At 41.0% G+C, this 18197-nt stretch overlaps 1 protein-coding gene across 1 annotated transcript in view; it reads left to right on the top strand.

Moving 5' to 3' along the window:
- The window catches only part of PCSK1 (proprotein convertase subtilisin/kexin type 1), a 33577-nt gene extending 16769 nt beyond the window's left edge, over nucleotides 1-16808 (top strand). The window contains exons 8-14 of the mRNA XM_024206569.1: nucleotides 2368-2580; nucleotides 5177-5277; nucleotides 7402-7635; nucleotides 9219-9376; nucleotides 12758-12891; nucleotides 14970-15131; nucleotides 16446-16808. Coding sequence (XP_024062337.1) covers nucleotides 2368-2580; nucleotides 5177-5277; nucleotides 7402-7635; nucleotides 9219-9376; nucleotides 12758-12891; nucleotides 14970-15131; nucleotides 16446-16808 — 1365 coding nt within the window. The remainder of the gene's footprint in view (nucleotides 1-2367; nucleotides 2581-5176; nucleotides 5278-7401; nucleotides 7636-9218; nucleotides 9377-12757; nucleotides 12892-14969; nucleotides 15132-16445) is intronic.
- The last annotated feature ends 1389 nt before the right edge of the window (nucleotides 16809-18197 follow it).

Here is an 18197-nt window from a genome sequence, read left to right as displayed (position 1 = left end):
CAGGTAAAGACCGTAGTTTAAAATGGTTCTTAGGGGTGAGAAAATGGTCCATTCTTTGTCTATTTCTTGCTAAAGCATTCTGCTCATTCAAACAGATTTGAGAAACTGAATCATTCTTTAGAAGGATGTTAATATAAAGGTTCAGCAAAATTTCCCAGCTGGGACCTGACTTATGAAACATTCTTACAGTGTTCTGCTTTCAAGAGGTTATTCTCTGCAGACTAGCTTTCCTTCTTCATCCTTCCTTTTGCTGCTTTTGTGCCTCCCTTCCCCCACCTCCTCTCTGTCTGCATGTTTTGCTCTGAATAGTAATTGGATTTCTGCACAGAGGCTCCTATAAAAATTTAATACAAAGTGTTCGCTTCACGAATATTTCATTTTGTAAAATGGTGATGTGTTTTAGCACTGTGTGGATGGGTTGTGTTATTCTGTTACTTGCACTATGTTAATTGCTTTATGCATAACCTAATCCAATTAAAATGAAGATTGGAGGAATGCATGCTGGAGAATACTGAAAGCAGCAGCTTTTAAATTCTCTTTTATGTTATTCCTATAGATCTGGTTAGGAGACAAGTTGTGTGTTGAATGAGAGTGCTGTGTACACACAGAAACAGACACATGAACACTGTCCCCACCTGTTAGCCAGGAGGAGATATCGAGACATCTAAAGATGGTCTAGTGATAGTGTTGACAGGAGGATGCAGCAGAGAGATAAATGGAGAAGAGAAAGAGCCTGAAGCAGAGCTCGTGGAGTTGTAGAAGAGGTGTCTGGAGAAAAGGGAAAGGCCAAGAACAGCAGAAAGAGGGACAGAAGAAGCGGGAGCCTGACAACTGAGGGAAATTCTAACCAATGATAAAGGTGTTGGTAAGGGAGAGATAGAGATGGGGAGGGAGAGGAATGGAAGTCTGAAAAGGGAGAGTGGAAAATTGAGTCTCAGGGGGTGGGAAGGGAAGATGGACTGAAAGGGCATTGGAAAGAGTAAGGAACTAATGCCCCTGAAATCATAGGCTTGGACTTGGGAAATCAGGAAATTTGCTTGGTGAAGAGGACAGCATTTTTTCAGTTTATTTTGTACCAAACTAACCCATTGGGGACCCATCCTGCAAGGTACTGAGTGCCCTCAACTCCCATTGAAGTCAGAGATGACAGTGTTCAGCTAGCTTCAGGACTGGCCCCCTAGATCCGGATCCAGCAAAGCACTTAAGCACATGTTTAATCGTAAGTACATGAGTAGCCCCATGAGTATTCCTGCTGAAGTCAATGGAGTGTCTCATGTGTTTAAGTGTGTTGCTGGATTGGGGCCATAGTTACTAAAACAAGTTATTTCATTTATTGTGATTTCCAATGGAGTCACCCTGACAACTCTAATAGGAAGAGTGTAGCTTGTTTTTCTATTTTTATTTTTTATTTTGAGATTGCTGCAATTGCCACTTGGCCCCTGAACCAGCTACGTCAACATTGATTAGAGGGGATTAATTGATGATCTGCTTTTCTAGTTGCTCTCTATAATGAATGTACATAAATTAATACTGAATTAAAAATGTAAGCTTCTGCTCTGCACATTAGCAGATACTTTCCACTTAAAGTCTACAAGAGTTTAAGATGTAATGGCAAATACTTGTTTAAACTTGGAAAAGTGTGGCATTTTTCATGCTGCTCCAGCTCTCCACATCCCTAGCTATCAGCATCTTTATAGCTGCAACTAATTTATTATACATTAGAAACTGGAATAGGAAGTGGGGGCAATTGTGCCCTGAGATTGATGACTGGAAGCCCACAGATTTGGGAGTGATGAGTAGACTCTCCAATAAAATGAGCTTATGGGTTTGCAGTTTTTCATCAAGTAAATGCCAAACTGTAAAGGGCATAATTACAAAGGGAGTTGAATGGAAATGTCATCTCACACATCAGACATACTGCTTACCAATATTACTGTGATCACAACAAATGCAAATGAAATTAACTCATAATTAAGTTCCATTTATTGAAAAAAATATTTCTGCTTTTTGTAAACACACTCAGTACCAAATGTGTTCATAGGAAAAACCACATTATTGATCACAGTCTCCTGATTTGCATCCAAAACGTATTTCCAGTGGACGTGGTAGATGCCCGATTAATTGTGACATTTAAAACTAGACTGGACCAATCACAAGATGATGTACTATAGAGAGCAATCCCTCACTGGCAGGGAGATAGACTGGAACATATAATAGGTCTTTTCTACCTCTAACTTTTTATGATTTATATGAATAATTATTCTTTATCGTCTGCAGATCATTTAATTATGTGGATTTTTGGTGTGAATGTACTAAAGAGACTGTAGACTTTCTTCCTTATGATAATCATTCCTTTCTTTTCCTTAGGGCCGAAATGGAAAAGGTTCCATTTTTGTATGGGCTTCTGGGAATGGTGGTCGTCAGGGTGATAACTGTGACTGTGATGGTTACACAGATAGTATCTACACTATATCCATAAGCAGTGCTTCTCAACAAGGTCTTTCTCCCTGGTATGCAGAGAAGTGTTCCTCGACACTGGCCACAGCATACAGCAGTGGGGATTATACTGACCAGAGAATTGTAGGTTGTTTTTACCAGATTTAATAAACATGCTTGAGGAACACGTAGAATTGTTTTATATATGAAAACGACAAAACAGAAACAGCTTTTAGAGGCCTGATTTTTAAGTGCTTCATTTACTTATGCTTTATATGCCTAATACTGTCATGCTGGAACCTGGTTGCAACCCTTTAACGTCCCTTAATTTTAAAGCAATAATTACATAGTACCATCATTTCATTACAGTTGATCTCTGAAAAGATACGCTATTTAAATGTGATAGAGGTTTGATAGGATATCCTGCAAAAGGGAAGATATTCAGAACCACATCTCATCTATCCTTGTGTTGGGAGAGTCTAAAAAAATGGGTGGGTTCTGACCCAAAGCTGGTGAATCATAAAAATACAAAACTATGTAGGGTTCATACCATCAAAAAACGGAAGGAAAATTCCCAAGTGTAAATTCATGCTGACCTTAGCTGGAAGAATGTATGCTCTTCAGAATTCAAACATGTGACATCAGGGGTGATTACATGTTAAGAATATAGACAGATCCAAACACTAGACCCGAAGGGCTGAAAATTGGGGAAGTTCAGGTTCAGATCTGCTTATCATAACTCAAGTCCATTTCTAGTTGGAACCTTGCCCTTTTAACACAAACATAAATGTGCTTCAGAATATTACATTCCCTGCAAGTAAGAGGATCATTGTATTTTCAGGTATGTGTCCTTTGAGACCAGAACAGAAATTTAAATCTAGCCCTAGATTCAACAATTTTTTTTTTTTTTTTTTGCATCTTCCTCTCATGATATGAAATCTCCAGGTGTTAGGAAATATCTAAGAATTTCCACTGCCTGTGATTAACAGTCAGTTGGCCTAAGTGCCTATCATCAGCATTAGAATAGTTGAAATTTTTTGAGTTGAAAAATGTTCTACCCCAAAATATAGCTTAGTCAAAATCTAAATTTCCAGTGGGAAAATGTCAAGTCTGATGGGAAATTTTGGTTTTCCTGGGAGCAATTTCAAAATGAAAATTTTTACTTCTAATTGACACTTCAAAATGAAAGGAAAATGTTCATTTTGCTCCAACTTAAAATGTCATTTCATGGCACAGTTGAGTCAGCAGGGGTGCCTCAGCTGTATCCCCCTCATTATCCAAGATAGGAGGCAGCTGGCAGGGCATTCTCTGTGAGGACTCCAGGACTCTGGAACTTTCTCCCCGCCTCGTCCTTTGTCTGAAATAGGCTGAATTTAATGACCTTCAAGGGACATTGAAAAAGACATCTGTTGGTGAGGGTTTTCTAAAAGGCCTGAGGGTTTGTTTCCTAGCACAATAAAAGGGTTGGAAAGGAGTTTTATAGGTGTCTGGCCGGCTAAGTTGAAATTATTGTAATGCTGTTGATATTTAATGATGAGTTAGAGTACCTAAGGCATTGGGTCTCTCTTTTTAATTATTGAAATGTAAGTAAACGAATTCAGGTTTTTGTTTTAAAGTCAGGATGTCAATTTGGAACAAAAATGATCATTTTGAAGCAGTTTGAAACTTTGTTCAGTAAAAGAAAAAAGATTTTGTTCAAAATTTCTTGTGGGGAGTAAAAACTCGGTTTTCCAACCAACTCTAATTTTCCAAACTCTGAGATTGTTTGTGCTAGATGTTCAACCCTTTTGGTGTGGATCTGAGCACTCTCCACTCCCACTGACTACAGTAGGAGCAGAACTGCTCAGCACCTTGCAAATGACGCTCAGCAGGAGGCAGAACTGGGCTTTATGTCGCCTTCATTTTTTTTTATTGTGGTAACACATAGAAGCTTCAGTCAAGGCTCAGGATCCCATTGCGTTAGGTGCTATCTATCTAATATGCAGCACCTATATATATATATATATATATATATATATGAAAATGTGTGTATATATAGTCCCTGCAGTAAAGAGATTACGTGTGATAAAGTAGAATTTAAGTAACTACAACAGCTCTGATCTGGTTGATGATAATCTTACAGTGTACTGCATAGGTGGAGGTTAAAATAACTTTTCATTTCAGAAGGTCAAAAGAATGCCCTTCCAAAGTGGCTTCTCTGTAGCTGAGATGTAAAGCTCTCAGCATATCCACTTTCATATATTGCAGGCACATGGGCAGAGGAATTAGGTACTTCATTTTCAAATAAAATGCATGTTTCATTTACAAATTATAGTGCTTCTGCTGAAGAGAAAGCAGAACGCTACTACTAAGCCTGTGAGTAATTTTTAAGCAAGCAGTAATTTTAAATGTTCTAGACCAAACACAATGATGGGGTTTTATGATTCACAGATGAGTCTGAATCACTTATTTTTATATCTCTCAGATCTCAGAATAAGGCAAGATATTCAATGTGGGAGTACTTTGTTCCAATACAAGGCATTTTGATACAAAAATTATAGTTGAAATAGATATAGTAGGAGGAGGAGTAGATTGAATTATCATCAGATTTAAGCGTCCATTATTTTGTTCACTGGGGGGAAGTTTTTCTACGGTGAATTAAGGTGCACTGGATAAAGGATGCATAACTATGTATCCAAACATATAAACAATAATGCTTATTCAGCTTTTTCATGTTAATTTTAGTCATGTTTTCTTTCAGACAAGTGCTGATCTTCACAACGAATGTACCGAGACTCACACTGGGACCTCTGCATCTGCTCCATTGGCAGCAGGGATTTTTGCTCTAGCTCTTGAAGCAAAGTAAGACTTCCTAAACTCTACTTCTGTAGTCCTCTCATACTGTGACTGTACAAAATTGGCACCATCTCACTCAACTGGTCCGCTTCCTGTCAGAGTTAGGCCTACTAACTTTAGTGATAAAAATAAGTTAGTAGTCCTTTTAACCCCTGCTAGCCAGGCAGATCAACATAGATGAGATAGGGTGAGTCTGGGGATTCTGTTTCATTCTGGGCATCAGCAACAGTCTGTTTACTTAGGGCTTATCTACACTGCCCTGCAGTTTGGACTGTGGAGGTCTGAATAGCCTTGCGCACTAAAGTGCGGTGTGATAACTCCCCCATGTGGAAGCTGCAGGCACAAACTAAAAAGTTCCTAGTTTGCATTGCCATCACCTTCTTCAAACAGGAGTAGATTAATGAGAACTAAGAATCTTTTAGTTCATGACCATGGCATCACACAGGGGGAGTGTAAGAGGGTGCACTTACCACTCTGGCACCTCCTGCTGGCTGTCTTGGGAATTATCTCTGCGTGTTAGTGTGCCCTCTTCGGGTAGTGCCTTGCCGCCATCACTCCTGCTCTAGGGAGCATGTCTCTTGAAGGACCACAACATCCTCTTCAGTGACACAGCCCTCCAGCCATGCCACACACTGTGCTCCCCCCTTCTGGGGGACCTGCAGTCCACTGTTCAGCCACTTCCCCTAGTGGCTACTGCAGTGAATTGTCTGGTCATTTCCTCATGGCCCCAGCATCCTCTTTGCCCTTGCCTCAGGGCCTCTGCCTGCAAATCCCAGCAGCCATCCAGGAGCTGTCTCTCACTCTCCTGGTTCCTGCTAGCAGCACTGCTCTGTCCAGGGTGCTGGCGGTTCTCTCAGCCCTCCAGAGACACAGTCCTTCTTCCCTGGGCTCCCAGCAGAGAACTGCCCTCCTCTGTCCTGCAGCTCCCTTTTAATATGGGCCTGCTCGGCCCTGATTGGCTGCTCCTTTCAGCCCTTCTCTGATTGACTGCCTCTGGCGCAGCCTCCTTAGGGCTGCCTTTAATCCCTTTTCTCCCAGTGTGGGGCAGCCGCCCCATCACAGGGAGTTACAATGCAGCACTTTGGTACACACTGCCATTCACACCCCCTTAGTCCGAACTTCAAGGCAGTGTAGACATAGTTTAAGTTCCAGTCAGTTACCTGTGAACAAAATCTGTGAAGGCAATGGGATTGCACATGTCAGTGAGCACCTAATCTGAAGACAGTAGGGTTGCCCAGGTTTAAATGAGGTGCTAATTCAGTCTGCAGAACCCTTAGTGCTAGTGATGATGCATGAAATGGAAAGTATCCAAGACTGATTCTCTAGGCAGGTCTACACAACAAATTTACTGTGGTGTGTCTGCACCGATGCAGCTGCAGTGCTTCCGGTGAAGACAGTCTAAACCGATGGGAGAGAGCTCTCCCATTGTCTTAATAAGTCCACCTCCACAAGAGGCGGTATTTATGTTGGCTGGAAAAGCTCTCCCGCTGACATAGCGCTGTCTACACCAGTGCTTAGGGTGGTATAACTATGTTGTACAGGGGGTGTGAATTATTCACACCCTTGAGTGATGTAGTTATACCAAAGTAATTTTGTAGTATAGACCGGGGCTCAGAGAACAATGCTGAGTTTGCAGGTCTGGTAGTTAGAAAAGATGTCTTCGAAAAATCATGGAACCTCACAACAGCATTTTCACAAAATCCTTTTTCAGAGAAGAAATGCACTGTGAGGGAGGAAGGGATGGACCAATGTTTAGCGCACTTGGAAGTCCTGGGTTCAATTCCCTGCTTCACCAGAGGCTTATCTTAGGCAGGTCATGTAGGGCCAGATTTTTAAAAGTACTCAGGTACCTAAATACGTTTTAAAATCTGTCCCTTAGTCTCTCTTTGCCTCACTTCCCCATCTGTATAATGGCCATAATAGTACTTCCATATCTTGGAGTTTTGTTGGGGTAAATACATTGTGTGTGAGACTCTCAGATACTACAGTAATGTGGCGGGGGTGCATATAAGCGCCTAACAGAAAAAATATTTTGCTTTTTCAACATCTTTGTGTGTGTAGAGTAAAATTATACTATTAGAGAAAGCTGACTGACAGTTTTGTAGGAATTAACCAGACTTTTTTAAACAGCCCTAATCTAACCTGGAGGGATATGCAGCATTTGGTAGTCTGGACTTCAGAATATGATCCACTGGCCAACAATCCTGGATGGAAGAAGAATGGAGCAGGGTTGATGGTGAATAGCAGATTTGGATTTGGATTACTTAATGCCAAGGCATTGGTGGATTTAGCTGATCCTAAAACCTGGAAAGGAGTACCTGAAAAGAAAGAGTGTATAGTCAAGGACAACAGCTTTGAACCTAGGTAAGAATTTGCATTGAAATTAATACCTCATATCAATTTATCTCTCTCTAATCTAAGGCAAGAAGGTAGTACCTTGCACAAATTTGTCCAATAGGTATAAATGAGATTGAGATATTTAATTTCAGTTTCTTTGGTTTTGCCTTGCTCTATTTCTCACAAATCCAGGGGGTGGGTGAGTAATGCCCCATCTCTTTGTTTCATGTAGTTCATTGTAAGACTGCTGCAAAATACTAAGATCCATGATTCAATACAGAATGAAGATTCTGTCTGCATGTGTAACCGTCATCTGGATGGATGACACTGCAGGACTATTAGCACTGTTATGCTAAATCCAACCAGTTAAGATGAAGAAATACAAGAAATAGCCCTGATATAGTTTAATTTGTTTTTTCTAAATTGTTCCTAAAATATTTTTTTCTGTAACGTATGTGACATATATCCCATACATGACAGTGTGATGTAAAGGTTGTATCAGCAGCACTTGTGGGGTGATCTGCATAACTCACACATCCTGCCATTCCTATGTACACAGCCATCCCAAATGCATTCTGATAAAACCTCATATATCATACCTGCAAATATTTCCTATATATTGCACATAGACTCAGTATTAATACTGGCAAGCCACAATGACTTTCTCAATAATTAACTTGTTTAATCAATAAGGACCTTTAGACTCTCTTCTTTTTGGTTTTCACATGTTAATTTATGGCTTTGCTGTCTGGAATAAAGATAGTTATAACAAATCTTTAAATGACATCATCTAAGTGCACCAAGTAGAAATATATTACAACTATGTGGTGTTTCACTTCTTGGTAACCTGTTTATTTATGTTATTTTTATTATAGTGCTTTTTTTTAACTCTCTTGCCTTTTTTTTTCCAATCTGATGTGTTTTCCTTGGTGTTTTGAATTTAATACAGAGAGCTGACGTACATGAAACTTATTAGTTAGGTATCATTACTGCAATCCTTTTATGTTACATTACAAAAACAAAGCTCGCTAGCTCCTACATTTTTAATGCATTGTGTAGGGAGGGATTCAAGCACCAGATTCTCATTAAAGTTAATGAGAATTGTACAGAGAAAACCATGCACAATGCTTTGAAAATGTTGGGAAGGTGTAGACTCTATTCTAGGAATGATTCAGAGGGCTACAGCCGCTGCAGCTTTTTCCAGCCATTTTAACTATATAATAATATTCCTGCTGGTGATTTTACTGAGGCAAACAACATGTACATCTGATACACTCGTGTGATGCTGTAATTTTAAAGAGAGTGTCTTTTAGGAGTCTCTTGGAGAGCAATGTAGACATTAAGCCTTGAAAGAACATATTGATTATCCAGCTTGCTTGCCTCCATAGTGTGTGGAAGAAATCAGGCCCAGTCAGTTTAAACAGTTTAGCTGATTTCTGTATTTCTGTGCACCCAGAGCTCCCGGAGGTCCCACTGGCAGTTTGGGATGAGCAAGGAGTGCAGTACATCTTCCCCCAGTCTGATCGTTCATGATACAGGTGTAAAATGCATCCATCGGACTTTGTGTAATAAGCTAGTAGGTAACCAAATAATCCCTGTATCTTTGCTAGGTTATTAAGAGCAAATGGAGAAGTAACTATTGAAATTCCCACAAAAGCTTGTGAAGGGCAAGAAAATTCTGTTACATCTCTGGAGCATGTACAGTTTGAAGCAACAATTGAATATTCCCGCAGAGGTGATCTTCACGTCACCCTCACTTCCCCATCAGGTACAGGAGGCAAACAAATGTGTTCAAAGAAATGATTAGTTTCTGCTGTTGCAGTGTAAGACATTGATCTTATTAATCTTTATATAAAAATCACTTAATCTCCCTGTGTTAGAAATGGCTGAATACATTCTAGGAAAAGTAATTACTTCCAAAAAGGTGCATGCTTGGTGTGGTGCTCAGTGATCTCTCAGTGCTTCAGGTGCTTGCAAAATCTCTGCTTTATTCTATGTCCAGTTCCAACTGGCTGTGCACAACAGCAGGAGCTTCAAAGTACCTTGCCCAGACTCTGTCTGGGAAGCTCAGCCCTTAAAGGCCCAGATCCTCAATGCCACTCTTGGATGAAGCATGTAGTGGAGGCAGGGATTTGGCTGCCTATGCCTCACTATCTACCTCCGTGTCTTTTAAGTTATTCTTGAAAGCAAAGATCTCAAAATGAAAACTGAAAATGATACTAAAATAGGTTTGCCACCCATTCAGGTTTTCTGAGGATTGTTCCTTTTGTGAGGTAGCTGTCCTGAGAATTCTGTAAGGATGCTCAGTAGACACTGCCAGCTCTTCACTTTTACAGGCTCAGAATCACTCCAGATGTCCCATTTTTTGTACCTCAGAGGTAGCAACCATAAATGAAAATGATATTGCAAGATTGGAAACAGTGATTGGTTAGTTTTGAGGCATCATTTTCTGATGTCCCATATTCCAGAGACAAGACTTCTGGGTATAGTGTTCCGGTGCCAGGGCCGGCTCCAGGCACCAGCGAAAGAAGCAGGTGCTTGGGGCGGCAAATGGAAAGGGGCGGCACGTCTGGGTCTTCGGCGGCAATTCGGCGGCAGGTCCCTCAGTCCCTCCCTCTCGCTGCCGAATTGCCGCGGAAGAATGAAGCGGCGCGGTAGAGCTGCCGCCGAAGTGCTGCCGATCACGGCTTTATCTTTTTTTTTTTCCCCGCTTCGCTGCTTGGGGCGGCAAAAAAGCTGGAGCCGGCCCTGTCCAGTGCTGAGGGTGTGTAGCCCATATTGGGGGTTTCTGTAGGACACCAGCTTGTAGTTTATGCTTTGTAGGGGCCAGACAATGACTCAGTGAGTCAACGGAGCTCTGGGATGGGGGTGAGCAACTGCATCACCTGAATGGGGGATTCTGTTTGTATCAGGCACCTAGATATTACAGTGATGGTTGCATTAAAATATAAAACAAGTAATCTTAACTTCGCCCTGTATTGTCACAGGGTTGAGGTGTTGCAATTTCATATGGTCTTTGAGATCAGTGTTATCTAATCTGAGACCACAAACACTAAATTGCATTAATCCTAAACATATACTTGTGGCACGGTGTCACTAGAAGGCAGAATTAGGGTTCTTTGGGTTGTGCATTTGCACCCTTAACTCGTTTGGATTTCTTTCAAGTATAACCTTAACTCTGAATTTCCTGGGTTTACAATGTCTGTTTTGGGGATAATTGCAACATCCCTGAAATGTATTTTACTCTAAATTACTGAGCCGTACTCTCAGCATTGACTCCATCTTAGTTTAGATTTTGTCTGGGAATAGATAGATAGAAACTAGGGAAATACAACCTAGATGGAGCTACTATAAGGTGGATGCATAACAGGTTGGAAAAACATTCCCAGAGAATAGTTATCTTCATAGTCAACCTGGAAGGGCATATCAAGTGGGGTCCCGCGGGGATCTGTTCTGGGTCTGGTTTCGTTCTGTTCTTCATCAATGATTTAGATAAATGGCATAGAGAGTACACTCATAAAGTTTTTAGAAGATACCAAACTGGGAGGGGTTGCAAGTACTTTGGAGGACAGGATTAAAATCCAAAATTATCTGGAAAACCTGGAGAAATGGTCTAAAGTAAATAGGATGAAATTCAGTAAGGACAAATGCAAAATACTCCACTTAGGAAGGAACAATCAGTTGCACACTGCCTAGGATGGAGTACTGCAGAAAGAGATCTGGGGGTCATACTGGATAACAAGCTAAATATGCGTCAACAGTGTAACACTGTTGCAAAAAAGCGAACATCATTCTGGGATGTATTAGCAGGAGTGTTGCAAGCAAGACACAAGTAGTGGCTTTTACTCAGGCCAGTACTATGGTGAAAATGCCTTTCCCCCGTTAGAGCTCATCACCATGGTGTTACAATGTAACCCGGGCCTGGCCTATACATAAAATGTAGATCCACATAGCTACTTTGCTCAAGGGTATGAAAAAACCACCCCCTGCATGGCATAGCTACAGCCTACACCAACCTAATCCTTGGTGCAGATTCAGCTAGGTTGATGGAAGATGCTTCCGTTCAACCTACCTACCATCGATCAGGGAAGTAGTGTTCCTACAGCAATAGAGAACCCCCTTCCATGACTGTAGGCTGTGCCTGCACTATGGGTTACTCCAGCATAGCTACGGCACCATAGATGTGTCACTAACGTCCCCATACTGTAGACTTGGCCTGAGTATGAGGCTGGTCTACACTTAAAAGTTAGGTCAACAGATCTACAGCACTCAGGGATGTGAAAAATGCATTCCGCCAACCTAACTCCTGGGCTAGACATGGCTAGGGCAACAGAAGAATTCATCTGTCAACCTAGCTACCGCCATTTGGAAAGGTGGATTAACTACATTGATGAAAACTCCCTTCTGTCACTGTAGGAGGTGCCTACACTTCAGCGCTATTGCAGTATGGCTGTGGTACTACAGCTGTGCTGCAGTAGTGCCCATAGTGTAGACATGGCCTAAGATACACCCCACACTCGTTGAAAACACAATGATAAATTTTGCTCTCATTTACCCCCATGCAAACTTTGTGAGCAGAATTTGACCCGCAGAGGTTAAAGTGGGGAAAGTTTTCGCCAGTTCTGTTTTTTATTACTGAATGACTTCATAAGGTAGGAAAGCATGACATTCACTTCCTAATTCCTGCAAGCTGTTCCCTTGTGAGTGTATGTTACTGTCTGTTAGGATGTGAGATCCTTGCTGGTGTGATTCTGATACTCCATTACATCTCCTAGATTAACTGCAACCCTCCGTAGTAAATCCTGCTTTGAAATTGAGTTAACAGCTAATATCCAGAAGTAACATTGTCCCATCCCATAATTAAACCAAAAGCAAGTGTAACTGCTCCAGGTGATAGTAGAGTGCAATTGGTGGTTTGATAGTATGAAAAATAAGAGAGCCTTGGATCAACAGTCAAATGGTCTATTCAGTCTTAAAGCAAGCATGGGTATTGTTTAACAAGGTGGGCAGTTCTTGATGATAGGCAAAAATCTCTAAAAGGTGATGAATGGAGAGCAGACACAAAGGGAGGATTTACAGGAGCTGTAGTTCAACAAAATCAATGGATGCTCGCTAACTCCATTAATGTTTGTTTGTTGCACTAATACAGGCACCAACACTGTCTTACTGGCTGAAAGAGAGAGAGATAAGTCTCCCAATGGCTTTAAAAACTGGGACTTCATGTCTGTTCACACATGGGGAGAGAATCCAAAAGGCACTTGGACTTTGAGAATTACTGATGTGGTAAGTATGTGTGCATGCTAATTAGCCAAGTAGATGAGTTGGGGACATAGATCAGTGGATCACTAACATCATGCAGGATGGAGAACAGGTGGAGTTTGTTCAGTGAAAAACTAATTATTTAAAAACAAAACAAAACATGCACCTGGATAAAAGTGGAAAAGGACAGGCTAAAGAGATAGAAATTCAAAAGATAGGGCCAAATTCAGCTGTGTAAAACCAGGGTAACTTCATGGAAGTGCAACTATCAGCAGAATTTAGCTTTTAATAATTTATCATGCTGTACATACTCCTCATATGGCTGAAGAATAACCATTTAATGCAATTTTTGTGTGGTTTTGAAATGGAATATGTAATGGATTACTTGCAAATTAATTGCCTGGGGAGTAAAGCACAAGAAGAGGTCTAGTCTCTTCTTGGTATATGCACATAATTTTCATTGACTCAAAAGCTTGTGAGTCTATTAATTCCTGGTGACCTCAGAGAGCAATTCTGATGTATATCTTCCCCTATATTCTCTCTCAAAGTAATGAATGGTCCACAAGGATTATAGCCAAGAAATCTAGAGATATATAATAAATGTTTACTAAACCATATGGGAATATGGATTACATTACAACAGTGAGAGGTTTGGGGAGAAAGCTGCTTGGTAGATGACTGAGAAATCATTCTCTTCAAAGGGAGAGCAATCAATCCAAGTTCACTCATCTCTCGAGAATTTCACTGAAGTAGTTTGGTAATAAGCTTGTCACTAAGGGCAGATCCTATCAGGTGCTGAGTGCCTCCTATGAGACATATGAGAGTATCCAACCCCCTTGGTCTCTATAGAAATCAGTGGGAGTTGAAGGTGCTCAGCACCTTTCAGGATCTATCCTTTAGACCTTAGTCCTGGAAAAGGAACACTGATTCTGTTTTTCTCTGTGGGACATCTTTAATTGGAGGATCGCCATTTAGAGAAATAAATGGTGCATTGTGGAATGAGAGGAACTTGTAAGCAGCAGAGTAATGCCAAGCACATAGCAGGTGGAGAAGGCAGTAGAAACAAACATTATTCTCCACAGGGAGCTCTGGAGTAGTGTTAATACTACCTGTAGGATTTGTAGGCTTGTCAGATAATCCCGTGGTTAGAAGTGCCCTAATCAATAGCTCATTGTAACAAGGCATAATATTTCTTGGAATGTATATAAGAAGAGCATTTTGTTTTTAGTTAGATGGATAGTCATATTCCATCTTCAAATACGAGATACCTGAACTCTCATACAAACCCCACCTTCTCCCTGAAAAACAATGCACCATTTCTTCAGCTTCTGGCACTTTTTGTTATTCCAGAAACAGTTTCTCACACTTGTTACTGACCCCACTTGTAATTTATAGCTACCCAATGAGATCCTCACTTAGATTTACTGCTAATTTTAAATAGTGTTCATAGCCTTTAAATCTCAAGGCTAGTAATGTAGGGTTTTATTAGAATAGGTGGATCTTCAGCAGCTGTCTTAGTTCAGGTAGACAATTGAGCAAGAACTCTGAAGATGATATTTGTTGAAAACATGTTCCAGAAAATTCCGTACTTGACTTTTCCTTTATCAGATTTTAAAATGACTGTATTACTCAGTCATGGTCCCAAACCCAATTGCTTGCAGTAGTGAGCAGTGTTACTACTGTACAACATTATTAAAAATCTATTGCTCACAGTGCAGAAATCGCTGTCCAGTGGCTCAGAGAACAAATACTAACAATATGAAATATCTGGTTTAGTAATTTTTGACATTCTGTACTATATTTCCACCTGTAATGACTGAACTAATGATAATGATATGTATTAAAAACATATGTGTATTTTTGGCATATTTGGGATAGTTTAGAATCACTGGACTCATTCTCACCTTCTGCTGTGCATCATACATTATATATCATATCGGTGGTATATTTCAGTGGTTGTAAATCAGCATCTACATTTACATTTAAAAAGTACTATAAACCAGTCGTATGACTCCTGTCTTTGTTGACATCAGCTGTCCTCTCTCTTCTTCTCTCTCATCCCCTGAGTCTATGCTAATACAATACTCATGCTTGTCCTTTAGTCTAGGAGAATGCAGAATGAAGGAAGAATTGTGAACTGGAAATTGATTTTGCATGGCACTTCTACCCAACCTGAACACATGAAGCAGCCTCGTGTATACACATCCTACAATGCTGTGCAAAATGACAGAAGAGGAGTGGAGAAGATGGCAGACTTTGTAGAGGTATCAGTCACTTTGTGGTATTTCCTATATATTTTACTTTTAATTCTTAAAACAATTTAGAAAAAATGGTGGTTTTGCTTTTATGAATGTGCCTATCTCTCTATTCATTTCACCCAGCCCTTGTTCATTTGTGAACTGTGTGAGTATTGTGATGTGATCTGTACCAACAATGGACTATTTCATTTATCTTGTGGTTTGATACATGACTCGAGGGACCTACTGATCATTTTATGTTATCAGTTCTCAAAACGAGCTATCCACTCAGTCTGTAAAGAAGCTGAATAATGTGGGGGGATCCTTCCAACAATCAACCTGCATTTTAGGGTCTAATCACTTATAATGATTCCAGTGGGAGTAGGATCAGGCCCTAAAAGAGCATGCCAGCTCTGGTGCCTGCTGTGAGTTTTGGAATGAAGCACCTACAAATGGTTCTATGTAGTTTAGGGAACCTCTGATCCTGAATGTTTTTCTGGTAACTAGAGCTGTTGCCTTCAGTTCCTTTTCCTCCTCTTTCTTTGCTTGGAGGTGAACTGCTAATTATTTATAAAAAATAATGTTTCAAGCCTCTGTGTCTGGGACTTGGTGCCAGATACATATGATTATAATACTTTGCACTTTTAAAATAGCTGCTTATCTGAAAGTTTTCAGAGCACTTCACAGGCATTAACTACGTAGTCTAACATCACCCCTAATAGGTAGGTAGGTATATCCATAGGATATATAGATATCAATTCATCAGTCTGAAGTAGTTGTGTGCACAGCAATAGTCCACAACAGTGTATAACGGGAAGAGAAGTAAAACTGTAGTCAACTGACACTGCAGGGGGAAGTTGCTGGGCAGAATGTATCTGGACATCATTTTCATGTCTCATCTGAAACAATACCTCCAGCAGAAATTTATTCACTATTTTGGGGTATTGGTTTAATCCTGTTTGAGAGGGGGAAAACGCCACCTACTGAGTTACCACTTCATGCACTACCTCCTGAGAGGTGTTCTTTCCAAGTTCGTACCCAATCCAACTGTATTCACCTTTTAAGATCTGCAGGGATAACTATATAATGTTGGATGGTAGCTAGGTACACAGAATAGGTAACCAGCTGGTAGAATCCAAATTAACACTTTTATGATCTGTTACTTATTTGAGATATTAAACATTTTGCACAAGATATTTGCAATCCCTTTCCTGGTGCCAATGGTTCCTAAATGATCAAAGTAGCATTTATTCATACACACAAATCCCTATTAATAACAAGGCCTACTTCAGTCAGCATTTCACTGATACCTAACCCTTTTGATACTGTTCTGTATTTTAGGATCATACCACGCAAGAGAACCTGAGTGCAAAACCCAAGGTCACCGAAGGTACCAGCAGTAGCACTGATAAAATGAGAGACAAAATTCCATCAGAGGCAATGCTTCGTCTATTGCAAAGTGCTTTTAGCCGGCACATGGCCCAGAATCGAGCACCAAAGAAGACTCCAAATGAAAAGTTAAATATTCCATATGAACACTTCTATCAAGCCCTTGAAAAATTAAACAAACCCTCCCAGTTAAAAGACTCTGAGGACACTCTGTACAGTGACTATGTTGACCTTTTTTACAATGCCAAACCATACAAACATAGAGATGATAGACTGCTGCAAGCCTTGGTTGATATTCTGAATGAAGACAACTAAAATATAGGGTATGGCACTGAGTTGGAAATGTTCATGCTCCCCACCCCCACTGCCCTTTTCTGAAGTATATTCTACACTTTACTCATGTGATTACTACTTTGATTGCTTCATACTTAACCAGGATGTCAAGCAGTGGGAAACAGATAGGAAGTGTAATTTGTTAGTGGCGAGGCACTAAGCTGAAGGGTATCAGTGATCGCTCTATTCCAGGGCTTCTCAAACTTCATTGCACCACAACCCCCTTTTGACAACAAAAATTACTACATGACCCCAGGACGGGGGACCAAAGCCTGAGCCCATCCGAGCCCCGCTGCCCCAAGCAGGTGTGGGGTCGGGAAAGCCAAAGCCCGAGCCCCACTGCCCCAGGTGGGGGGCAGGGGCAAAGCCCAAGGACTTCATCCCCAGGCAGGAAGCCTATAACCTAAGCCCCACCACCCAGGGCTGAAGCCCTCAAGCTTCGACTTCAGCCCCAAGTCCCAGCAAATCTAACACCAGCCCTGGTGACCCCATGAAAATGGGGTCCCGACCCACAGTTTGAGAACCACTGCTCTATTCAAATCTTGTCTTCATTATCACCAAAAGAGGTAGTTTCTTCCCTCTGGCATGAAATGCAACTATATTCCTCTGAAAATACTACAGCTCCACTTCAAACTCTTTTTCCTTTCCCTATTGTTTTCCACTTGATTCCTTTAGCAGGCAGTGGTTTTGAACAGAACTGCCAGTGCTTTGCGAGCTGCCAAGGAATGGGGAAAATACCATCTTCCCTGTAGTGAGCATATCAGTCCTTCTCACACCTGGTATTCTCACAAGACTTAATGCTGGCTGCAAATTCTGTCTCCGTGCAGATTCTAGAGCAGAGAGGAAGCTTGCAATGGGTTTGAGCTTTGCAGACAGTTATAAATCAAGAGAATTCAGATTAACTATTCTTTATGATCCATGGCTGGAAGAAAGTATTGGACTTGATTCTGATCACACACCAGGGAGTTACTCCTGATTTACACTAATCCAGAGTCACACTGGTGTAAAAGAGCTCAGAATCAGTAACTACAGTGTTGGAAATATTGCACAAAAGCCTGTGACCGGCTTGTCTTCTCCCTAATCTCACTGTGTCCTAGGGAGAGGACCTCTATCCACAGAGAACACGGTGAGACTGGATGTGGGCATGCCAATGGCTGACTGCAGCATTTCTTAAATCTTTCAGAGGGGGGAGGGGTAAATGGAGAGAGAGAAAAAAACAAAATAGGAAGAAATTGTATGGGCCTGAAAAAGGAGGGAAAGAATGGGGGGGGGGGAGGATGAAATGGAATGTGAGTAAAGAGTAGGCAGCAGTCAAAGACAAGGAAGAGAAAAATGAAAGGTCAGAGTCAGAAAAGAAAAGAGAGGAGAGAG

Source organism: Terrapene carolina, unplaced genomic scaffold, assembly GCF_002925995.2.
Source record: "Terrapene carolina triunguis isolate 2854851 unplaced genomic scaffold, T_m_triunguis-2.0 Scaffold69, whole genome shotgun sequence".
NCBI lineage: Eukaryota > Metazoa > Chordata > Testudines > Emydidae > Terrapene > Terrapene triunguis.
Note: the sequence above shows the minus strand (reverse complement) of the source record. Positions and strands in the feature narration are given on the sequence as shown.